At 56.5% G+C, this 25,488-nt stretch overlaps 1 protein-coding gene across 3 annotated transcripts in view; it reads left to right on the top strand.

Annotated features, from left to right (window-relative positions):
- LOC144722792 (uncharacterized) overlaps window positions 1-25,488 on the top strand; it is a 51,047-nt gene that overhangs the window by 16,670 nt on the left and 8,889 nt on the right. The window contains exons 1-4 of one of the 3 annotated variants that reach the window (XM_078601212.1): window positions 6,321-6,408; window positions 12,402-12,448; window positions 15,098-16,160; window positions 16,932-17,130. In XM_078601212.1, the coding sequence (XP_078457338.1) occupies window positions 15,098-16,160; window positions 16,932-17,130 (1,262 nt within the window). In that variant the 5' untranslated portion in view covers window positions 6,321-6,408; window positions 12,402-12,448. Of the gene's footprint in view, window positions 1-6,265; window positions 6,409-12,401; window positions 12,449-15,097; window positions 16,161-16,931; window positions 17,131-25,488 lie in introns of those variants that run through there. The other 2 variants (XM_078601211.1, XM_078601213.1) reach the window with 2 other exon arrangements.

Genomic DNA, 25,488 nt, shown 5'->3' with positions numbered 1-25,488 from the left:
GTTATCGTATAATGTTTTTTAATCGGTGATTATTCGGACGTCTGCCTTCAGCCAGCCAGCAAAACTTTTTCGTTTCTAATTTAGTCGCATGGTTACGTGAGTTAGCCTTTGCCAGGAATCAAATGTCAGGTCGGCAGGTTGGTAACGTAGTGTAGCGTGCAGGGTGCAAACCACAGGCAAAACCATTGCGCCGCCCCACGCATATCCAACTGTGCATCGGGCGGGCGAGCCGCGCTCGCGAGCCGCATGGGGCTCTGCGTTATCTCGACGAGGCTGCCTGTTTCCTGAAACTGCCCCCCTCTGGGTCTCACCTCCCGTGCCCGCCCGCTGGCTGTGAGAACCTTTCTCTCGCCCCGGTAATGCCGAGTTGGGAAATTCGTCACTCGGTTTTGGGGCGGGGGTTGGGGGTTGGTCACTGCATCGCGGTCAGTGGTGCTGCTGGCAACCCACCCCCTCGTGTGCCGTGCCAGCCTTCATAGGTGCTCGCTAACAGCACTTGCCACAAAAAGTCTGTTAAGGCCTAAAGGTGGATCTTTGTCGTTATATTACACGCTTTTTTGTATTTGGTTTGTACTGCTGGCTAGTTGCTCAGACACCTGTCTGGATATCTGCCTGGGCCACACTTCCACCATCTCCACATGTGTCCCGACTCAAGGTGTTCGCTGCCAGCCCGATAATATCAAGGCGCTACTGAGCCAAGAGTTTACCTGGGGGCTCTACCTGTAGCACCGACACGCCTTTCATCGGATCATCATTTCCCACGGTCTAGGTCACTGTAGAGGCCATGGTTTCTTACTTGTGCACGTCTGCGGGTCGCTTGCAGACGAGAGTAAGGGCCACGTGGCCACGCCAGCTAAAGCAGCTACAGCCACAACGAGCGAGTACGGGTGGGCGTTGTGTGCCGGGTGACTGCCTTGGGACGGCAGGTCTGTTCGTGGAACAGCAGGAAGCGTAAACCCCTGGGGCTGTTGGGATCCAACTGTGGCCATCGCACGGGCGAGGCAGGGACGCCGCGGCGTCCCGCGGTGGAACGATGATCTTGGCGTCGAGAGCTGCGCGATCATCCCAGGAATGCCGCCGGTTGAGTCTCAAGGCTCCACCTTTGGGAGGTTCCTGTCACCTGGTGGATGTTTGGCCAATTCCTTTCAACAATGCTTCTCAGTGCCTTGCTGGAGAAAACCCACCACGCATTCGAGAGGGGAGCTTGTCTCGTATCTGATATCTTAGATTAGCATAGCAGCACCGTATTCCTAGGTGCTTTGCAAAAATGATACAATTTGGACATTAGATGATCGTGGTTGAGATAACAAAGAGTTCGGGTTGTTATTATTAAAAGTGATGGTGTAGTTATGATGGCAGTTCGGAGAACAGGTAGGAATGGTTAAGGAGGGGCATGGGGTGGTGATAGGGGGTAGTGTGATAGTGGTCAGTGTAGGGGTTCGTGGTAGTGTGATAATGGTAGGGGTAGTGGTAGTTGATAGTAGTTTGGGTAGTGGTTGGGGTAGTGGTAGTGTGATAGTGGTTGGTGTAGGGATAGTGGTAGTGGTAGTGTGATAATGGTAGGGGTAGTGGTAGTGGTAGTTGATAGTAGTTTGGGTAGTGGTTGGGGTAGTGGTAGTGTGATAGTGGTTGGTGTAGAGATAGTGGTAGTGTGGTAGTGGTAGTTAATCGTGGTTGGGATCGTGGTAGTGGTTGGGGTAGTGTTAGGGGTCGTGGTAGTGATAGTGTTTGGGGTGGTAGTAGTAGTAGGGATCGTGCTAGGGGGGTAGTGGTTGGGCTAGGCCTGGTCCAAGCTGGAGGGGAGGCGAGGGCTTTGTATACCACTGCCAACGCAGTCGCAGCACCGAATGATTGCTGATGGGTAGCTGATGATGGTGATGTTGTTGGTTATGATAATGATGATGGTGGTAGTGGTGGTGATGAGGATGATAACGTTTGCGGTGGTGGTCACTGACGACGATGATGATGAATGTTGACTCTTTAACTCGTCACCGTGGGGTGAACTTGAGCCGACACTCGACCCCGAGTTGAACCCCCCCCCCCGCCCCCCCCCCGCTCTGTGAGTCAACCTCTCTGGTGACAGCGCCGACTCCATCCTAGTGGCAGTGCCATGGCCATCGCCGCGGGGGCTCCGTGCGGACACGCGGGGGGTTCCAACTCGGCTCGTCCACGTGGCTCAGCCGGAGAGCGAAGGATTCGGGTTTATATCCGGGTTGGGCTTGGCATGGGAGGGAGAGGGATTTGACCCAGCCCATCATCCCACCGGGGTTGATAAATTGAGTACCACTTTGTCCAACAGTGGTTGTTCTACAAAATACAACCAATGAAGACGTTTGTCAAACATATTTTGTCTCCTTAAAAGGACATTTTTTTTTAATGGGCGACGTTTTGGGCAATGACTCAACACATATAGAGGCTCCTCTCCATATTCCACCTCTTTGTGCTGCGAAGAAGAGCCACTGATGTTAGCCGTGGCCGGGAATCGAACTCAGCCGGTCAAGCTCGGGGCCGAGTTCGTATCGGCAGCCCTCGCAATCGGAACACGGGGTGGGAAATTAACGCAATCTAGACAGAAGACTGTCGCACACCGCCCGTTTGAAACCGGATAAGTGAATTAGTGGCGCTATCGCAGTGGCTCCTCGTGACACGAGCAGGTGCGCGTGTTGTGCGGGTGTTGTGCGGCTGTGTAGGGGAGCGGTGGCGGAGCGGTTAGCGAGCTGCGCTACGATCCCGGCGGCCAGAATTCGATTCCTGCTCGCGGCCACCAAACACCCAGTGATTATTTTGTGAACCGGTCCTGGGATTCCCTTGGCTCTGTTCAGCCTCAAATGAGCACCTGGCACGCGATATGTCAACGTCGCCACGAGGGAGACAAAAGCGGTCGGGCGTGGTTCTGGCCGCCCCACCCCCTCGCGTGCCGTGCCGGCCTTCATAGGCGCCACTTTCGAGCAGCACTTGCCCCAACGGCCTGTTGGAGCTCTACGGGGGATCTTTGTCTGTGCGTGCTGATGTGTGTCTGCTCGCCCCACGCATGCACACACCCCCCGCACCCCCACACCTCCCACGCACCCCCCCCACACCTCCCACGCACCCCCACCCTCCCACACACCCCCACTCTCCCACACCTCCCACACACCACCCCCACACACACCCCCCACTCCCCCACAAACCCCCACTCTCCCGCACCTCCCACACACCACCCCCACACCACCCCCACACACACCCCCCACACACCCCACCCCCCCACACCTCGCACCCCCCCCCCCCGCACCTCCCAGACACCCCCACCACCCATTAAGCCGACTCGGCTCAGCGAGCGGAGTAATTAGCGTCAAAATAGCCCTGAGCAGCTGGCTGTGGGCTGCTGGCTCTGTGCTGCGGGGTGTTGTGTTTCTGTGCACTACACATGGCTGGTAGAAGCAGGCAGGGGTTGCGGGCGAGGAGAGGGTGGGAGCAGCACGGCACATCCGCCCAAAGCGGCGCCGACGTAAGGACACGTCGCACGCGCCCGATGATTGGTATACCATCGCCACCACCACCATCATCATCATCGGCTAGAAAGAATCGACTTTCAGTGATGTACAGACGCACGACCCCATCCCTGGCCGGTTACTGCAGCCCGGGCATCCTTGCACAACGAGGCGATCCTGCGTGGTCTCACGAGTTCTCACCTCGTCAAGAAGTTTCAACTTGAACCACAACTCGCCAACCTCGTAATTAAGAGGACCTTTGATGACATACGTGCTGAAAATTATGCTTTTTTTTATATGTGCTCGTGCGCCGGCCTTCATAGGTGCTTTCTAACAGCACTTGCCCCAACAGTCTGCTCAGGTTATAAGGGGGATCTTTGTCATCATTGTGTGTGTCATCATTGTGTGTGTCATTAGCACCGCTATTAAGTGTGAAGGTAACAACAGTACGTGCGTGAGTGCGTGGGCTCCCATGGGAGAGGGAGGGAGGGAGGGGGGGGTGGTTTCGTTCTGATTCCACCTCGCCCCGTGTCACCCCCAGCTCGAATGGGGTCACGCAGCCGCAGAGCAGGAAACCGCGTCCCAGGTGCGGGTCGCAGCGCCGGCCGCGAGAGTCGCGTTCCCAGGCGGGCGCGGAACCTCGCCCGGAGTCCAACCCGGGTGCCCAGCCCTCGCGAGGCGACCGCCAACCACACCCCGACCTCCCCCGCCACTCTGCTCGCTCCTTCCCCCAGAAACCCCACCACGAACCTCGCCCCCCCCCCCATCATCACCACGAAGCCGCTGGGAGGCAAACGCGGAACAATGAGAATGCAATGCGGCGGTGTGTGTACAGAGCCGTCTGAGTAGCGACTGCAGCTCACGAGGATGCTGAACACAATGCGTTTTTATTTTCTCGGGAGCATCGTGGTGTACGCTGTGACGAGTCTCATGTGCGAGTATCTTCAGGTGATTGGGTCTCTGTGTGCGCCTGTGGCTGTGCAAGGTTGTGGGCGTCTTTGTGTGCGAGGCGATAGATGTCTACGGGTGTCTGTGGAGGTGTCTGTGTGAGTCTTCGGGAATATCTCTGAGTGAGTTCGTGTCGCACAAGGCAGTAACAATGTGGATCGGAGCAACGTCTGAAAGCGCCTGCATGTCAACACACCGTGCACAGCGGCTGGGTGTATCCATGTCACAGAGGAAGTTGCAGTTAGTCGTAGGTTGATATTGCAAGTCTATGGATCTCTGTGCAAGTCGATGGGTCTCTTTGTTCGTCTATGGGTCCCTGTGTCAGTTTATGGGTCTCTCCGTGAGAGCCGATGGGTCTCTGCGTATGTAACGGATCACCACTATTCACACACACACGAAATAATAGAGTCAATTGTAGAATGGGAATCGCCGCGATTCACAAAATCGTTCTCTCTGTGGGTGAATGGGGTTCCAGTATTTGTCTAATGGCCGCTTCTACTGAACCGAGACGATTGGCCACGTGGGGCACCTGGTGTCTCTCCACGTGCAGGTGTGAGGGGCGAGGTGAGGGACCGGTGACTGGGCGAGCTGAGTGGAGGCTGGGGTGGGTAGCTGAGTGGTGTGTGGGGGGGGGGTAAGGGTGGGGAATGGGGTGGGTAGCTGAGTGGTGTGAGGGGGTAAGGGTGGGAACTGGGGGATGAGGTGGGGGGGGGGGCTGAGTGGATATCTAGGTAAGAGTTGGGTGATTAGGTCACGCCAAGTTGTCTCTCACCAGCACGCGTGTCCATGACGAGCCGTAGTGATTGGAGAGACGCGGAGTGTTTTTGGTGAAGCCGTCATTCCCGTGAAGCGTGACCTCCGACTTTCCTGCGACTTACCTGCGACTTACCTTCGCCGGACGCAGCTGCTGCTTTGTAACATTTGCAATCCCACCCCACATCACTGTCACACCACACACCAATCCACACACACCCAACCGACCACACCCCCATACACACCGCACTCCCCTCCCCACAAATTGCTCCGCACGTTACTACGACCAAAACCCGCAGCATCTGTATGCGCTCCCTGTACGCGGGTCGCTATTTCCAGCGATGAATTGGGTCCCGATGGACGCACTCTCCCATCCCTCGCTGCCTCCCCTCTCTCCCCTCCCTCCCCTGTCTCCCTCCCCTTCCTATCTCCCCTTTCACCCTCTCTCCCCCCATCTCTCTATCTCCCTTTTCTCCCTGTCAGCCTCAACTCCACCCCCCTCCCGACTTTTCCGGCCGGTCTCGCCACCCCGATTGCGTAAACAGCCGGGCGCGCCCCCCCCTGCCCCCGCGAGGCCTTTTTTTCCCGAAGGGCTCGTCCCGCCAAAGGGCGCGATGCGCTCCTGGCTCAAGTTCAACTCCTGCCCCGGGTCGGTATGGCCCTTCTAACTCCCTCTCCTCGCCCCTCTCCTCATCCTGCCTGATTTCTCACCGCAGAGCACACGGTGCTTCCTTGCGGTTCATCCCTCGTCCTTCACCAAATCCTCCCAATGGTGGAGCCATCCTCGCCCCCCTCTCATCACGCTCCCCACCTCACCGTTCTACTCGCCTAAAGCCGAGATGAATTTGACACCACCGAAAGCGGCAAGCGGCAGCAGCAATAGACAACAGCGGTTGCCTGGTTTCGTTGCCATTAGAGCTCATCAACAGGGTTTCGCCACCAGTGCTCACTACGGCAAAGTTGCGTTTCTGGCGGCTTCCATCGTTTTACTGTCACTGCGATGTCCTCAAGGTTTTATTTTTTAATTAACAAATTTTTAATTTTTGTGTCGCGACTTTAAGACGAGGCCCTGTTCGCCGTTCGCTGTCTTCCAGAGTCACCGGTGCCACGAGAGCCACTGCCCCACCCCCCCCTCCCCCCCGCACGAGGCGCCGGCCGGAGAGCACGCACGGCCATGCTGATGATCGAGAAGATGCCCGCTCGCGTGAAGACGGAGCCTGGCGACACCGACGCGATGGTGAGTTTGCGCCATCGCAACCGGGGCGGCTCGCCCCGTCTCAAGGTGGCGCGGGGTTCAGACAAGCGCGTCCTGTGTGGCACGGCCGTCGCAGCCGTGCCACCGTCTTGTCGTACAGTGCATCTGGCAGCCTCCAAGAGGCGGCCGTAAGCACTCCCCCACCCCCCTCCCATCCCTTGTCGAGGGCCGATGCTGCGCCACCGTGCCGCGTACACCGTCCTTCTGCCAAAATCTCAAATCAGTCTCTCTCTATTGCTCTTTAATTAATTTTCCTGCTTCTTTGAATGAATCCCTGCGTGAATCGCAACATTTAGTGGTAATCCACCACCCCTCGCCGCTGGATGAGTCTAGGCCCACGTGCAGCGTGGCCACCGCCCTGCGGCATCAGCGCAATCTTGGTGTAGACGCTCCGCACGCAAACCGTGCCGAGACAATCGGTGACGATGCGGACCTCGTCAGCCAGAGCCAGGTCGGTCATGTTCGAGTGTGACTGCGTGGGTGACTGCGTGGGTGACAGTCTTAGGTGGATAGACACTTTTTCGTCTGTCTCTCTTTACAATAAAATAAATATATTCGTAAAAAAAAAATGCAAACAAAAAATCGGCCCACCAGACAAAGAGAGTCCCTGACCCAATATTTATCCAGCAACTTTTGGTTCAACAAGAACGCTCTTGGGGGCAGTTTCGACCGTTGGGGGTCTCATCAGCAGTGGGCCGGCACTGAGTTGTCGTGCGCACAGGTGAGGGCAGGTGAGCGTGGGCAAGGCCCCCGCGCGGCGGTGGGGTTCATACCTGCGTGCCTCCCAGCGTGACTGTGACCTCGGTGTTTGAGGGCAGCTGCTCCCTCCATCGCTCTCACACTCACTCCCACACTCACTCCTCCCTCCCACCCTACCCTCTCCAACCAACTCCCCTCTCCACCGCCAACTCACTCTCTCTCTCACACACACGAGCAGACCAACCCCCACCCCCCACCATCCTCGTCCAATCTCTCCTCCTCCGCCCGGGGTAGTCTACCCACGCCCCCACGAAGCCGGAGGGCGTGGGGAGTTGGAGTCGGGAGGCGAGGGGAGGTTGGGTGGGGGGTGCTGTTAGTGGAGAGGGGGATGGGTGGGGGCTGGAGGCTGAGGGGAGGGAGGGGAGAAGGGGTGCAGGGCAGGTTGCGTCACGCCGCAGCTGCTGCTGCTGCTGATGTTTAGGAAAGTGTGGGACTCGCTCCGTCTCCCGGCGCTGGGAATGCTGTAAGGACGCCGTGGAGATATTTAGGAGGCAGGAGGCGCCTGGGTTGTGGTTCAGTTGTGCCAGTGTGTGTGTGTGCCTGCTGCTGTGGTGGGGTCATGCTTGTGGTGGTGTTGGTGATTGTAGGTGGTGTGCTGTGGTGGTTATTGTGACTGTAGGTGGTGTGCCGTGGTGGTTATTGTGACTGTAGGTGGTGTGCTGTGGTGGTTATTGTGATTGTAGGTGGTGTGCTGTGGTGGTTATTGTGACTGTAGGTGGTGTGCTGTGGTGGCTATTGTGATTGTAGGTGGTGTGCTGTGGTGGTTATTGTGGTTGTAGGTGGTGTGCTGTGGTGGTTATTGTGATTGTAGGTGGTGTGCTGTGGTGGTTATTGTGATTGTAGGTGGTGTGCTGTGGTGGTTATTGTGACTGTAGGTGGTGTGCTGTGGTGGCTATTGTGATTGTAGGTGGTGTGCTGTGGTGGTTATTGTGATTGTAGGTGGTGTGCTGTGGTGGTTATTGTGATTGTAGGTGGTGTGCTGTGGTGGTTATTGTGATTGTAGGTGGTGTGCCGTGGTGGTTATTGTGACTGTAGGTGGTGTGCTGTGGTGGCTATTGTGACTGTAGGTGGTGTGCCGTGGTGGTTATTGTGATTGTAGGTGGTGTGTTGTGGTGGTTATTGTGACTGTAGGTGGTGTGCTGTGGTGGTTATTGTGACTGTAGGTGGTGTGCTGTGGTGGTTATTGTGATTGTAGGTGGTGTGCTGTGGTGGTTATTGTGACTGTAGGTGGTGTGCTGTGGTGGTTATTGTGATTGTAGGTGGTGTGCTGTGGTGGTTATTGTGACTGTAGGTGGTGTGTTGTGGTGGTTATTGTGATTGTAGGTGGTGTGCTGTGGTGGCTATTGTGACTGTAGGTGGTGTGCTGTGGTGGTTATTGTGATTGTAGGTGGTGTGCTGTGGTGGCTATTGTGACTGTAGGTGGTGTGCTGTGGTGGTTATTGTGATTGTAGGTGGTGTGCTGTGGTGGTTATTGTGATTGTAGGTGGTGTGCTGTGGTGGTTATTGTGATTGTAGGTGGTGTGCTGTGGTGGCTATTGTGACTGTAGGTGGTGTGCTGTGGTGGTTATTGTGATTGTAGGTGGTGTGCTGTGGTGGCTATTGTGACTGTAGGTGGTGTGCTGTGGTGGTTATTGTGATTGTAGGTGGTGTGCTGTGGTGGCTATTGTGACTGTAGGTGGTGTACTGTGGTGGCTATTGTGACTGTAGGTGGTGTGCTGTGGTGGTTATTGTGATTGTAGGTGGTGTGCTGTGGTGGTTATTGTGACTGTAGGTGGTGTGCTGTGGTGGCTATTGTGACTGTAGGTGGTGTGCTGTGGTGGTTATTGTGATTGTAGGTGGTGTGCTGTGGTGGCTATTGTGACTGTAGGTGGTGTGCTGTGGTGGTTATTGTGATTGTAGGTGGTGTGCTGTGGTGGTTATTGTGATTGTAGGTGGTGTGCTGTGGTGGTTATTGTGATTGTAGGTGGTGTGCTGTGGTGGTTATTGTGACTGTAGGTGGTGTGCTGTGGTGGCTATTGTGACTGTAGGTGGTGTGCTGTGGTGGTTATTGTGATTGTAGGTGGTGTGCTGTGGTGGTTATTGTGACTGTAGGTGGTGTGCTGTGGTGGCTATTGTGACTGTAGGTGGTGTGCTGTGGTGGTTATTGTGACTGTAGGTGGTGTGCTGTGGTGGTTATTGTGATTGTAGGTGGTGTGCTGTGGTGGCTATTGTGACTGTAGGTGGTGTGCTGTGGTGGTTATTGTGACTGTAGGTGGTGTGCTGTGGTGGTTATTGTGATTGTAGGTGGTGTGCTGTGGTGGCTATTGTGACTGTAGGTGGTGTGCTGTGGTGGTTATTGTGACTGTAGGTGGTGTGCTGTGGTGGTTATTGTGACTGTAGGTGGTGTGCTGTGGTGGTTATTGTGATTGTAGGTGGTGTGCTGTGGTGGTTATTGTGACTGTAGGTGGTGTGCTGTGGTGGCTATTGTGACTGTAGGTGGTGTGCTGTGGTGGTTATTGTGATTGTAGATGGTGTGCTGTGGTGGCTATTGTGGTTGTAGGTGGTGTGCCGTGGTGGTTATTGTGACTGTAGGTGGTGTGCTGTGGTGGCTATTGTGACTGTAGGTGGTGTGCTGTGGTGGCTATTGTGGTTGTAGGTGGTGTGCCGTGGTGGTTATTGTGACTGTAGGTGGTGTGCTGTGGTGGCTATTGTGACTGTAGGTGGTGTGCTGTGGTGGTTATTGTGATTGTAGGTGGTGTGCTGTGGTGGTTATTGTGACTGTAGGTGGTGTGCTGTGGTGGCTATTGTGGTTGTAGGTGGTGTGCCGTGGTGGTTATTGTGACTGTAGGTGGTGTGCTGTGGTGGCTATTGTGACTGTAGGTGGTGTGCTGTGGTGGTTATTGTGATTGTAGGTGGTGTGCTGTGGTGGTTATTGTGACTGTTGGTGGTGTGCCGTGGTGGTTATTGTGATTGTAGGTTGTGTGCCGTGGTGGTTATTGTGACTGTAGGTGGTGTGCTGTGGTGGTTATTGTGACTGTTGGTGGTGTGCTGTGGTGGTTATTGTGATTGTAGGTTGTGTGCCGTGGTGGTTATTGTGACTGTAGGTGGTGTGCTGTGGTGGTTATTGTGATTGTAGGTGGTGTGCCGTGGTGGTTATTGTGAGGGTAGCGGCTCAAGTGTGGTAATGAGTGGTGGTTGTTGCAGTTTTCTTTCTTCCTGATGACGCACGCTTGTGTTGCGATCGAAACGTCGTAGTTTTTTGTAATTATTAAACGCTTTTTTATTACATGCTTTTATTTAACTCGCTCCGTCTGTTGTCGTATCCTCAAATCTTGTAACTCAATTTTTACCCACTTCCAAATGTGATATCCACTGCAAACTTGGTAAACTAATGTCATACTCATGACAATACTATATTATATCATTAAAAATAAAATATTTCTAAACAATCTTTTTTATATGTTATGTTTCGGCTTGGGTCTAATTGTCCACGCTCAACTCACGTTGGCTGTAATTGGCCACGGCCCCTTACGTTATGGCAAGCTTCGGGGCCACTTCCTGGAGTCGTGGAGTTCTGCCATTACTCGTACATTTAATAAAAGCGTGTTGTTAAAAAAGTATTTTTAAATATTACTTTATGGGAACCTCATTTGCCAGTGAAAATATGATAATTGGTTCTTTACCCTTCTATCTGGCAAAAAAGGTGTCAGTTTTGTTGCCAGATAGAAGGGTAAAGAACCAATTATCATAAATATTACTTTTTTGTTTGTTATTTTCTTTGAACCCATCTACGTGACTTTACCGAAAGACCCAAGAATATGGTGGTTGCAGTGTTGGTGTTGTGGATTGTGGTATAGTTTTAGTCCTGGTGATCACGGTCGTGGTGGTGTGGTGGGTCAGTGGTGATGGTGGGCTCTGCTGCGATGACCACGAATGCAGTGGTTGTGGTCGTGGTGGCGGTGTGACTGTGTTCTTAGTGGTGGTTATTGTGGTTGTGGTCGTGGTGGCGGTGTGACTGTGTTCTTAGTGGTGGTGTCGTCTGTGTGGTGAATACGGTCATTTTGGTGATAGTTGTTGCCGTGGTCCTGGGCCTCCCCTAGGTCCACTCGACCTAAAATGAGAACAAAGGCGGCCGGCCGTGGTGCTGGCCACCCCACCCCCTCGTGTACCGTACCCGCCTTCATAGGTGCGACTCGCAAACAGCACTTGCCCAAACAGCCTTTTAAGTCCACACGGGGTATCTTTGTCTTTGTGGTGGTGGAATTGAAAAAGTAGGCGGGGTTCTTGGTGGTTGTGAGGTGGCGATGGCAATGATAGTTGTTGGAGTAGTTTAAATCCACTTGGGTTTTGTATATTTTTATAGACACAACACCAAACAACCCTGTGGCATGTGTTTAACCGGCCACACGCTGCTGATGAAATCTAGAAGTGGAAACCGGTCTCGGGTTCATACGGAGGACAATAAATCTGGCTGCGAAAATAAAACCCCAAAAGAACATTGGGGCAGACAATGTGCTTTTGTTACCGACTACGATCGTGATTTCATTTGTTGATCAAACTTGGGCCTACCTGTCGACTGATTCGTGACGAAATTCAGATCTGAGTTTTACCATAAAATATAACTGGGGCGCTCGCAAGACACGGACCGAATTGTGCGCGCGAGAATTGATTAATGGCAAAGCACGTGCAACTCACACAGGCTGATGGTGTCTCCCATTAGGGAGACAAAGGTGGCCGGGCGTGTTGCTAGCCACCCCACCCGCGCATGTACCGTGACGGCCTTCAAAGGTGCTACTCGCGAACAGCACTTGCCCCAAAAGTCTGTGAAGGCTATACGGAGGATATGTCTCCTTTGTGGGTGGGGTGGTGGCGGGAGTCGAGCAATGGAGATCTGGGGCGGGGGGGCAGTCGGGAGAGGGAAGGAGAGGGACAATGGTGTGTCTGTGTCGCTCCTCGGGAGCCGAGCAGGAGTCATCTGACTCAGCTTGGCGTTGGAGGGGGGGGGGGTGTTGAGGTAGGGGAGGTGGGAGGAGAAGGAAGGAGACGCAGGAGGATAAACAAAAGTGTAATCTCTTTAAGGGAAGGGATTGTGTTGGTGGGGACCATAAGGAAGTGGACGGAAATTCCACATCCCCGTGCCGGGGGCGAGTATATCCACTATAAAACCACCAAGCGATTTGATCGCGGTTGACGGATGTGTTTCTGGCTGTGGCGTGCCCCCCCCCCCATCCGTACAGACTGCTGGCGAAGTTGCTGTTGTTTCCGTTAGCAAGCGCCTATTCAGGTGAACGCAGTCCACACGAGTTGGGGGCCTGGGGTGTGTCGTGGCTATGTAACCACGCCCGGCCGTCTTTGTCGCGCCGGCCAGCAGTATATAAACAGATAAAGCACGGTTAGTCGATATGCAGGTCGAGGGTGGTGGAAGAGTAGGCCGAATACCCTCCTATAGGGTCCGCTCTAGTGGAGGCCCTTCCGCCACTTGAGCCGTGAGCACGCGACATTGCCTTGAGTTCTTCACTGCATCGGCTGAGTCAACTTGGGCAGGGGCGGGGGGGTCTGGGGGAGTCGGTGGGGGGGGGGGGTCAGCAGGACGTTATGCGTGACTCGGGGATCGAACTGCGGTGGCTGAGTTGGTACAAAAACCGCAATGCTCTAACCGCTGCGCCACCGCTCCCACACACACGGCTCTCCCGATCACGCACGGCACTCGCTTCCTCATCTTAAACATAGCCACGGCCACCGCCACGCGGAACCAGTCTGGAACCAGTCTGGTCCACGCAGACCCCTTGCGAGTTTTGAGGCGAAGGGCCTCGGAGCCGTGGGAAATGTGGCAGAGCGGCAGAGGTCGTGTTCTAGCCACTGCTGGGTGAAGGCCTCCCCTCCTACTCCTCCCTCACGGTCGTCGCCACAATCCATACCGCTCCCGCGCACGGGCTCAGCTCCGTCTTGCGAACATTGACCAAGAGCCCACGTGGAGTGGCAAGGCTGTTGGCTGGCGTGGCGTGGTAGTGACCCGGTGCTGTGGCGTGACAAGGTGGTGGCGGTAGCTCGCTGCCCACCCACTCATCCACAAACTCAACACTGGCAGCCCCTTGCCACCTCCTCCACGACCCCCGCAGTACTCAACCACACTGCCCCCCCCTCGCCACTCAACCACCCCCCACACACTCAACCACACCCGATTCCCAGAAAGGGCTTGGGGTGTCTGCGCGTGATCCCTTTGTGCACGAGCTGGGGGTGGGGTTGGCGGGGGGGGGGCGTGGTGGGGGACGTCTCACAGCCAAACAATACACGCCCATGCCCGAGGGGGTCGGGGGGGGGGATTCAAAGCCGTGAATTATTGACGCGCCGTTCCGGACCTGCCCATGCCTGGAACACAACTTGCCCAAGTACACACCCACACACAAAGACAAAGATGCCCGGACAGACTTTTCGGGGCAAGTGCTCGTGAGCGAGTGGCACCGATTGAAGGTGAGCACGGCATTACAGGCGAGAAGGGGTGAGTGGCCAACACCACTCCAGGCCACCTTTGTCTCCCCGGGGAGGCTCCAGGACCTGTTCGTGAGCGGGATTCCAACTCTACATGCCACCGCCACCCATATGCACGTACACAGACAAACAAGGATCACCCCGGGTACAGCCTTTAGCAGACTGTTGGGGCAAGAGCGCCTATGAAGGCCGGCATGGCACACGAGGGGGTGGGTGGCCAACACCACGCCCGGCCGCTTTTGTATCCCCAGTGACGATGTTTACACACCACACCAGGTATTTATTTGACGCCGAGTCAACCTACAGAGGCGCCCACAGAGACACACACACCCTTGTTAATCGCGGCTGTGGCGTTGGTTGTTTACAGAGTCATTACGGAGGGGCGCGTTTAATCCCCGGGGGAGAGCAAATAGTGGCTGGTTACGCAGAATACGGCGACATGTCAAGCATCGCGTGCGCACGAGGGCGCGTTAGCCACCACAACAACCGCAGCAGCAGCAGCAAAAACAACAACGAACTCGCCTCGTCATCACGTTCATTCCGAACTCGGGGAACCGCACAGGGCGCCCGCCCAATCAGCATTGCTCCTCGTCCTACCGCCCACACCCCTTCACTCGAGCAGTTGCTGTGGCGAGGCTGCGCGCTTTGAGCGGTAGATGCTTTCCAAAATAAAAAGAGGGCGCACGATGGAGCTGCCACGTCCGACCGCAGAGCCGCATGCCGAGTGAATTCAAACCGCACGGCAGAGTGAACATTTAGAGATGGGCTAGCCGCGTACACAGCGCGGAATCGCATGGAACGAACCTGCGTAGAGTGAGGGACACTTGTATTTTACCTGCAGCCTGGACGTCCTTATTGAGGCAATCCTTCAGTCAGCCAGCCAGCAAAACTTTGACTAATATACTGTAGCATGCTGGTGTATTCCGCCTGGGTGAGGGTAAAGTGTCGGGGGGTGCGTGACGTCGGCGTGACGCACGAACCCGGCTCGACCCTCGTGACGTCGTCGCGCAGATGCTGTGACGTCACCACTGCACATGCACGCCTGCCATGAAAATATATAAATGAATGTATTTTTGTGAAGGACACCGCAGAGTGAGTTGAGTTTCTTTTCGTTCTCGTGGGCACTGACTCGGGTTAGCTGTCCTACAGACACGTCATCAACCGCCATGGTTAGTCCACTGCTGGATGAGTTGGTACGGTCGTAAAGGCCAAGGACCACGCCCGGCCGCCTTTGTCTCCCCAGCGCAGATGTTTACACACATCGACCTAGGGGAGACCCAGAACCGGTTCAGTTAATCGTCACCGGTATTGTTGGCCATGAGCGGTAATCGAACTCAGGTCGTCGGGTTCATAGCGCAGGGCGCTAACCGTCGCACCACGTTGCTCCCTCCGCCTTCACGCATGGCACCGTCTCCAACTAACCGACTTGTCCGCTCGCCCGCAGATGAACAACTACGTGTCCAACGTTCATCCCGACGCGTTCTCCGCCTTCAAGCGGGACGCGATGGATGCGCAGGAGCAGCCGCTGAACCTGACGGTGAATAAGCAGCGGAGCTCCGGCGGCGCCCACGGCTCCCCGCCGCCGTCGGGCGGCCCACGCCACCCCCGCGCCACCCACGCGCCGCCGCTTTCCGTCAAGTCGCGCTCCGTGGACGACGCGTCGCTGTCTCGCCACGGCCTCCACAGCCTGGCCCTGAGCCACGACGTAAACCTGAACCACAGCCTCAACCTGAACCACAGCTTCAACCTGAACCACGGCCTCAACCACGGCCTCTTCATCGGCCACGGCCATGCTCAGTCGGTGCTGCAGTCTCACTCGACGACGCGTGGCGGCTCCTCCTCCTCCTCGTCCTCCTCCTCCCCGCCGACCTCGTCGGGGGGCCGCACGCGGACGAACCCGGCGCCGTCGCCGTCCCCGCCGCCGCCGACCCACCAGCTGGTCCCGTACCCGGCCGCCTCCGGCCTGGGCTCCGCGCGGAGCTCGCCCTCGCGGCCCGTCACGTACCCGTCGGGGGGCGGCCCGCACGACCTCTACTCCTCCTCCTACCTCCTCGCGTCCGCGGAGCCCGGCGGGGGGGGCGGCGGTGGGGGGGCGGGCGGCCCCCCGCCTCCCTCGCATCTCCTGCGGGGTTTCTCCCTTCCCGTGTCCACGCTGCTGCCCTCGGGCTCCCTGCTGTCCGCCGCGCCGCCCGGCTCCCAGCAGGGCTACCTGCAGGTGGTCAACCCCATGGGCGGCGGGCCGGGCCACGCGATCCAGCTGGCCGTAATCTGCACGCCGGTGCCGGCGCACGCCGGCCACCCGGGCCACCCGGGCCACCCGGGCCACCCGGGCGGCGCGCTGGACCACGGCATGCGGCACCTCCCCCACCACCCCGCGGCTTTGCCGTACCACCACGCGGGCCAGCACCACCACACGGGCCACTACGTCGGAGAGTACGAACTGCCGATGGACCCGTTGCTGCCGGCGAGCCAGCTGGGGGTGCACGAGGCCAAGGGGCAACTCAAGAGTGAGCGGACGCGTCCGTGACCAACGCGCGCGTCGTCAGGGCCGTGCGTGCGTGTGCGTGCGTGTGCGTGCGTGTGCGTGCGTGTGTGCGTGCGTGCGTGTGTGCGTTTGTTTGCCAACCGCGGCTGTGGTCGTATCAACGCAACTTGTACAAGAGGCAAGGCCGTTCATTCGGGGGATGCGGGGCCCCGGAGCAAATCGCACCGTGTGGATCCCCTCCGACGCCTTTAAACTAAACCCGGAAGTGTTACATCTGACGCTGTGATGTCAAAGTGTGGGGCCCCTGCTTCCCCCCCCCCCCCCAAAACTTGGGGCCCGGGGCAGTCGTCCCGATCCGCCGTACCCTAGGGGCACCTGGAAATAGGTGCCGGGCTGCGAAGATGCAGGGGAAGGAGGTGGGGGGGGGAGCGGAATTGGATATATATTGGGGGGTGCATTGCTGTTTCTTGCACGAGGGTCCATGTCAACTGCACTCCGATACAGAGACTCCTACACTTACTCGGTGACCCATCGCCTCCCATAGAGACCCATAGGCTAATAATGATACCCGTTGGTTAACCTACAAATCCATAGGCTAACCTAGAGACTCAAAAGGCTAACGCAGAGACCCATAGAGGGGGGTGGGTGGGGGCGTGGGGCGCTGGGTGAAGAGGAGAGTGAAATGGTCCATGCCAACCGCGCCACGGCTCTGGTTACAAACCTAGGCTTAAAGACGTCTCTCCCGTGTCCCCCCCTCCCGCCCACCCGCTGCTCCTTGTCCCCACGGGCGCAGCGTCCCAGTCGGTGGACTCGGGGCTGGACCTGTCGCCGCGTGTCAAGCGCGAGAGCGAGAGCGACGTGGGCTCCGACGTGGACGACGTGGACGACGTGGACGACGAGGACGAGGAGAGCGCCTCCACCGACGGCCTGCACCGATCCTCGCCGAGAGGGGCCGCGGGCGGCTCGCTGGAGCTCCAGCACCAGCGCCACGGGTGAGCACGCCGCTCGCTCGCGCACACAATCACAAAGATCCCCTATATAGCCTGAACAGACTGTTGGGGCAAGTGCTTATAGCGAGCCCCGATGAAGGCCGGCACGGCACACGTGGCGGTGGGTGACCAACACCACGCCTGGCCGCTTTTGTCTCCCCAGTGACGATGTTTACACACCGCGCTAGGTTCTCATTTGAGGCTGAGTCGACCTAGGGGAGGCCCAGAACCGGTTCAGATAATCGTCACCGGTGTTGGCCGTGGGCGGGAATCGAACCCGGGTCGCCAGGTTCGTAGCGCGCTAGCCGCTACACCACCGCTCACTCGCTCACCCACTCAATACTCACTCATATACGCTGCCAAGCATGGTGGTGCTCATTCAGACGCTGTCTTTCCGACAGACCTGTTCTTCACCTGAGGACGGCTGCTTGTGTTGTGGCCGAAACGTCGTGAGAATTGTATTTTATTATGTTTTATTTTTATTATTTTATTATTTCCCTTCTACGTGACTTTATCGAAAGAACCAAGAAGAATACTCACTCACACACTCCCATCGCGATAGCTTTAGTCACAGGCACTTATTCACTCGCATAGCAATAGTCGCACTCTCATAGCCACACACGCGGTGTTATTGACAAATGCATTGAGTTGTTTTTTTTGTTCACTCCTCGAATCGAATGGAGTAAAATGAATCGTCCATCCCTCGCGGTCATCACAACAACAGCTCTGTCCGTCACGTAAACCCAACTCCCTCCCCTCCGACCTCTTAGCGGCTCCACCACCACCCTCCCTCCCTCCTTCTCTCCCCCATACCTTCCCCTCCCAACCTCCCCCCAAAACCCCCGCTCCAAAACTATCCCCGTCGCGAGCAAACACACACCAAAGATGGCCAGAAAAACACGAGGGAGGGGGGGGATGGGCGGGGGGGGTGATGAAGGTTGGAGGAGGCAATGAACTCTTCTTGCGCTGGCCCGCGGGACCGCGTCACCGGGGGGTTGCGTGAGCCGGTGGAGCACTGGGTGTGGTGGGCGGGCGTTGCCGTGTTTGTGTACAGGGCGTGTACGTGGTGGTGGTGGTGGTTGTGGTGGTGGTGGTTGTGGTGGTGGTTGTCTTGGCAGTCTTAGGAGTGGTGGGGGTATGGGGAGCGGTGGCACAGTGGTTAGCGCGTTGCGCCGAGAGCCCGGCAAAACTCGAGTTCGATTCCCCCGCTCAAGGCCACCACCAACACCGGTGAAGATTATCTGAACCGGTCCTTGGCATTTCCCTTGGTAGACTCGGCCTCAAATGAGTACCTGGTGCGGTGTGTAAAAAAAACATCAACACAAAGGCAGCCGGGCGCGGTGCTGGCAACCCCCACCCCATGCCGTGTGCCGTGCCGGCCTGCGTAAGTGCTCACTCGTAGCACTTGCCCCAAGAGTCTGTGAAGGCTACACGGGAGGTCTTTGTCTTGGTGGCGGCGGTGGTTGTTGCTGCGCCGTCTGCGTGGACCCGTGGGGGATTAAACTCGTGGTGCGTTTTCTATCCAAATTCCACCAAGTGGCCAGCAACGAACGGCGCCGTTGAAGTTTGTAGGTAAATCAGTTGTGGCGATAGATCATTGTAATGCATTTAGTGGATAGTTTGTAAGACAACATGTGGATGATTTAAATGTTTTTCATTCGCAAACTCGGGAACAAGGCTGCTGGGTAATATCGGTGCACGAGAAGCCAATAGGGTGATGGACTGAACAATTACCGATGTGTATTTGGGACCCTTTGTGCTGCTATCAAGATGATGAATAAACTATAATAGGTTTCACCCTTTCCGGTCATAAAACAGGAGGCTCAAAACCTAAATAGACACCTATTGCAAGGCATCATCAAGTCTTGCATTAACCACCACAATCCTTTGTGATTAATGCAGACTTCATGCCTTGCAATAATCATAATATGACGCCTCCTGTATCCTTTCGGCAAGGGGTAAAGCTGATTCTTTATTCGTCGACTAGCCCGTGGTGTTTGTGTGCTGGGACGGAGCCGAGTGGCGCTGTGGTGAGTTCAGCTTTGGCACCGAACTCCCCCCACAGGTTCCGTGCCACGGGCCTGAGCGCTGCGCCAGCCACCCACCCACGCGCCACCCAGCCACCCACGCGCCACCCGTCGCGCCACCCGAGCGCTCGTCCTGCTGACTTTGGTCACTGCGATGCCCCCAACTCGAGTCGGCCATTCCCCCTTCATTCATTAATTATATTCGCATTATGGAATGCAATGTCATTAATGGGGCCCCTTCCGGCCACTAGAGGCCGCTATCCTCATCGCAGGTGTAACACAAGGTAAATGGATTTTTGAACAATTCAATCACGAGATGGATGGCGGGGGGAGGGGGGGTTAACGTAACTCTCGTGCCCCCCACCCTCCCGCCGCCTCTCTCCCTACAGAGGGGAGTGAGTGAGTGGTAGTTATCGGAGGCGGGCGCCCTGGACGCACCGGATAGGCGTGGAGACTTGGCAGTGAGCCAGGGAGGTAGGAAGAGACGGAGAGGAATAGGGAGGGCGGGAGGAGGGGGGGAGGAGGGTGGGGGGGTCTTATGCCCCCCCTCGCTCCCCATCCCCTTCGACTCTGTGTAATCTCCAGGAAATGGCCGGGCGGGCGTCCAAGGGACTTGGCATTCAGGTTCTGAACAACTCCCCTTGCCCTGCCCATCCTCCCGTCCCATGAGCCGCAGTCCCGAGAGGAGACGGGGGGGGGGTGTGACACTTTAGTGAGACGAGACGCACAGAGAGAGAGGTGACCGTTATCTTAGACCAAGCAACGGGGCCCCATCGAGAGACACGGGGGGTGGGGGGGGGTGAGACTGAGAGAGGAACGCAACTGGATCTGGGGACGTGTGTGCAGGCCAAAGAGCCCCCGGGGCCAATCGGACTGCTGAGAGGAGTTGAGCCGTGGGGGGGGGGGGGGAAGGGCCGATGGCCTCCGGTCTAGAATGGTGGTGGCGGAGTGGCAGCCCAGGAGGAGGAGGCCTTGTCGGAGGGGCGGAGAAATGTTGTGACGAATTGAGATGGCGGTGCCATGCGGATTGTGGCATCGCTGGATCGAGAAGGGGGGTACCAACGAATTTGGGAGTTTTTCATGTAGCAGCGGATCGACCATGGCTGCTGATGCTGCTGCTGATGATGAAGCTCTCATTGAGAACATAATCTATACAAGAATCGTAATGCTAAAGTTTGTATCGGCCTGCACAGTATCTCAGGGACATCCGACGTGGTGACCGGGACTCTGTGGCGTGGAGCCGGGCGAGAGAGAGAGAGGTGGGGGTGTGGTGTGGGTGAGGTGTGGGTGAGGTGTGGGTGAGGTGTGGGTGAGGTGTGGGTGAGGTGTGGGTGAGGTGTGGGTGAGGTGGGGGTGAGGTGGGGGTGAGGTGGGGGTGAGGTGGGGGTGAGGCCTGTGCAGGCGTCGGTGTCTCTTCACAGTCGGCGTAGGGCGAACGCCGTAGCGGGACCACGACGGTGGTGGTAACGATGGTGGTGGTGATGGTGGTGGTAACGAAGGTGGTGTTGCTGATGGTGATGGTGGTGGTAACGATGGTGCTGGTGGTGGCCGAGTGCCAGACGGAGAAGCCCGGCAGTGGGCACGACCCCGCTCCCTGGTGCAGTAGAACCACGCGGTTTGGAATTTAACTTGACAATTTAACTTGCCGTTTCGTTTCACTTGACAATTTAACTTGTCAACATGCGGCCACGATTTTTTATGTGAGGATGGACAATCTTGAGGGGAGTTAAAATGATTTTTTTTTTAAATTGGTTAAATTGTAATATCAACAAATGAGGGATTCTTTCAAAAACACTTTTGAGGCACCATTCAAAACGTCCGAATAATGGGCAGATGAATGGGGAGATTGTGATCGCGGTGAGTGACGCCTCCACGCGCGGTGACTCACCGCTCACCACTCGCTCGTGACGCAAGACGCTCGGTCGCTCTGAACGTGGGAACGATCGCGTTCAAAGTTGCGTCATGGAGTCTCAGAAGTGAATGACCACGAGCCGCCACCATTCCCCCCCCTCGCCTCGTCACCAAAGCCACAACGACAACAGTCGCAGACCTCTTCCTCCTCCTCCTCTTCTGAGCGGTGGTGGTGGTCTATTGGATGGTCACGTGACTGACTGAGCTGGGACGGGAGCTAGGGGAGTGTTGGGAGACGGGTGAGGGGGGGGGCAGGTGGGGGGGGGGGGGGCAGGTGGGGGGTTGGCGGGCCGAGATAGGAGACGGGGGAGGAGGTGAGTGAAAATGTGAGAGGTTGCTTTTGAAAGGTCATCATCATTACCAGCACTGGGGAAACAAAGACGGCCGGGCGTGGTGCTGGCCACCCACCCCCTCGTGTGCCGTGCCGGCCTTCATAGCTGCTCGCTATAACAGCACCTGCTCCAACGGTCTGTGAAAGGCTATACGGGGGATCTTTGTCTTTGTAAGTGGGAGGTAGTGGAAGGGCAGGGGGCGCGGGAGACAGGCTGGGGGGGGGGGAGACGGGGGGGCTGGGGTGGGAGAAGGACGGGGGGCTGGGGTGGGAGAAGGACGGGGGGCTGGGGTGGGAGACGGGGGGGCAGGGTGGGAGAAGGGGGGGGCTGGGGTGGGAGAAGGGGGGGGGGGCTGGGTGGGAGAAGGGGGGCTGGGTGGGAGAAGGGGGGCTGGGGTGGGAGAGAGTGGGGGGAGACGTTTGAAAGGGAGTCAATCGCAGAAGGGGCGAGGGGGTGGGATATAAGCACGGACGGTGGGATGTCGAGTTTGACGCATGTAGTCTGTGGGGGGAGGAGGAGGCGGTGGGTGGGTGGGAGGGAGGGAGACGAGACGATGGGCCCGGCAGCCGTGCGGGCAGGGCGCGGTTGCCGGGGCGTGCTCGCGTCCGCACCAACTCCGCTCCGCGGCGTCGTCCGCGGCGTCGCAGCGCGGGCGGCGCGCGCGTCACCTGCCCGGGGCCCGGGAGGGGTTCGCGCGTGCCCCGTTCGCGCGTGCGTCACAGCTGGTGCAGCAGCAGCATCACGTGTGTGCGTGTCAGTCCTTGTCCCTCCACCCCTCTTCCTCCCACACATCGCCATCCCAATGAACCAACTCCCACGCTTCAACCAATCCGTTTTCACCAGAGTTCGGGGGAGAGACTCCGTTGACAATGGAAGTTCAATGGGGAAACAACAATGCAGAGCCTCTGTTATTTAAGCCCCGGGGGTGGTGCTCGGGTTGGGGTTAAGGTCAGCGATAGGACTAGGGGGGCTGGGGGGGGGTAATGCTAGGAGCTGGTTGCCCAGGAAGTCAGTTATAGCTCGGATTAACGTTGTGGTGGGTTAAGCTGTCCTAGACTTGGGGATACTAACGCGAGGTGGGGTCTGGTTGGCCAGTTTGTAAGCACTCAGGGGGTAGGGTTAGGGGGGTAGACTTATGGATGTTGGCTGGTTGAATTATGGTTGGTTGAACTAGTGTGGGAGACTAGATCACTTGTAATGGGGGGGGGGTGTAGTGTCATGATTGTATGCTTCTTTAACTCTGGAAAACCTCACCGAGTCTCGTGGCTATTTTTCAAGAGGGTCCTGCCACGTGTTCGCAGTAGGGGGCGCGATGATCGCTTCGCCTTGCAGATTACACATTCGGTCATTCGCGGGGTCATTTTTTCGAATTTGGCAAACGTGAACCATAGCACCGTGGCACACCGTGGCACACAGTGGCACACCGTGGCACACCGTGGCACACAGTGGCACACAGTGGCACACAGTGGCCAACTGTTGCACATATGGTGAGGGTCTGGTTATCCAGTTAAGATGAGGCCTAACACATGGGCCTGGTTATCTAGTTAAGATTAAGCCTAACACATGGGTCTGGTTATCTAGTTAAGATTAGGCCTCACACATGGGTCTGGTTATCTAGTTAAGATTAGGCCTCACACATGGGTCTGGTTATCTAGTTAAGATTAGGCCTCACACATTAGTCTGGTTATCTAGTTAAGATTAGGCCTAACACATGGGTCTGGTTATCTAGTTAAGATTAGGCCTAGCACAAGCGTCTGGTTATCTAGTTAAGATTAGGCCTAGCACAAGCGTCTGGTTATCTAGTTAAGATTAGGCCTCACACATGGGTCTGGTTATCTAGTTAAGATTAGGCCTCACACATTAGTCTGGTTATCTAGTTAAGATTAGGCCTAGCACAAGCGTCTGGTTATCTAGTTAAGATTAGGCCTCACACATGGGTCTGGTTATCTAGTTAAGATTAGGCCTAGCACAAGCGTCTGGTTATCTAGTTAAGATTAGGCCTCACACATTAGTCTGGTTATCTAGTTAAGATTAGGCCTAACACATGGGTCTGGTTATCTAGTTAAGATTAGGCCTAACACATGGGTCTGGTTATCTAGTTAAGATTAGGCCTAACACAAGCGTCTGGTTATCTAGTTAAGATTAGGCCTAACACAAGCGTCTGGTTATCTAGTTAAGATTAGGCCTAGCACATGGGTCTGGTTATCTAGTTAAGATTAGGCCTAGCACAAGCGTCTGGTTATCTAGTTAAGATTAGGCCTAGCACAAGCGTCTGGTTATCTAGTTAAGATTAGGCCTAGCACATGGGTCTGGTTATCTAGTTAAGATTAGGCCTCACACATTAGTCTGGTTATCTAGTTAAGATTAGGCCTAGCACATGGGTCTGGTTATCTAGTTAAGATTAGGCCTCACACATTAGTCTGGTTATCTAGTTAAGATTAGGCCTAGCACAAGCGTCTGGTTATCTAGTTAAGATTAGGCCTAGCACAAGCGTCTGGTTATCTAGTTAAGATTAGGCCTCACACATTAGTCTGGTTATCTAGTTAAGATTAGGCCTAGCACAAGCGTCTGGTTAGCTGTAGTTGCTTCTCCTTTGCCCCCTCTCCTATTACCAAACATCGACATTCAAGTTTTTTTTATTTGCATTTCACTTATTTTGGTGGGGGCGATTCTGTTGCTCCTTATGGCGTGGGGTTGACTGAGTGGCTTTGTGTTTGTAAGGCCGTGAGAACAGTTGAGTGGGTGGGCCTGGGCCGGGCAGGACGAATCACGGCTTGAAGGGGCGATGATGTGGACGGTCAAGAGTAGGGACGGAGTGGCAGCCAAAGAATGGGGAAGGCTTCTGCCGAGAGGACCGTCAACCACCGACCAAAGCCGATGGAACGACGAATGAATCGGCGTGGTGCGCAGGGGTGACCGGAGTGGATGATTTAATCGCAGGGTCGCTAGAAATAGTTGCAGCAGTGGATTGATCATGGCCGCTGGTGATGATAAAGAAGATGAAGGTGATGATTCTTGTGCGAGCATCACATTCTGAGCTCTCTCTCGGCACCCCCAATCAATGCGCCTCTCTGCCACCACCACCGCCATCCTCGCTCTCAACCCAGCAGCCCCCAGCCCCCCCACCGCCCGCGAGCCCTCGCCCACTCGCCCGCCCCCGCGAGGCTTTCCGTACACAGGACACGGCGGGTAGAGGGAAAACGACAGAGAGGAAACGTCTCAATTCCCTAACTCTGCAAACGCCTCCCATCTGCCGCCCCCCCCATCCACATCGCCTCCATACCCCCCCTCTCCCCCAAATCTACTTCATTTCATTCACCGCCCCCCAACTTCATTTATATTCGCTGCCCCCAAAACTGAATCGACATTTTCTGCCCCCCTCCCCGCCTCTACATTCGCTTCCAAAGTCCATCCCCCTTTAGCGCCCCACTAGTGCAACCTTAAAACCCAACTCCATCCTTAACCCCCCACCTCCCCCCGCATTTGTTCGACCCTTTATCCACCCACTCGACCTCGAAGTTCTGATTCGTCGCCCCCCTCCCCACCCCCAAAGCCCACACTGCCCCCCACGTTCTCAGCCGCCCCTGCGAGTCTGAGTCTGGCAGCAGCAGAGAGCGAGGGAGGAGAGTTTGGGGAGATGACGGGGGCGGTGTTGATGCTGAAGATTTGGGAGGAGTTGTTGTTGTGCTGTAGGGTGTGGAGGTGGAGGATGGGGGGGGGGTAGAGGGGAGGGGGGTATTTGGGGGGGGGGGGCGGTGTCCCGTTCTCTCTGGGTGTTGTCGACGAGCGAGGAAAAACACAACACGAGCGTCTCCACTCGGAACACGCGCGGCCCACGCCCACACACCCCCAGTGCGCCGCCGTGCGCACTGGGGGTCAGCAGTAGCTGGGGGGGGGGGCGCGCGTGTCTCCACCCCCCGCCCCTCCCCCGGCAGTTCTGAAATATCACAACAACAATATGAGAATGATGTTCGGCTTCATGTAAAACTCAATGCATTGGGGTGGCTCAATTTACCGCTGATGAGAATGTGTCGCGTAGTGAACTGAGCGTGTGCACCACGTGCCGACAACGCAACAGCAGTAGCAACAGC

Source organism: Lampetra planeri, chromosome 15 (genome assembly GCF_965212315.1).
Source record: "Lampetra planeri chromosome 15, kcLamPlan1.2.h2, whole genome shotgun sequence".
Lineage (NCBI taxonomy): Eukaryota > Metazoa > Chordata > Hyperoartia > Petromyzontiformes > Petromyzontidae > Lampetra > Lampetra planeri.
Note: the sequence above shows the minus strand (reverse complement) of the source record. Positions and strands in the feature narration are given on the sequence as shown.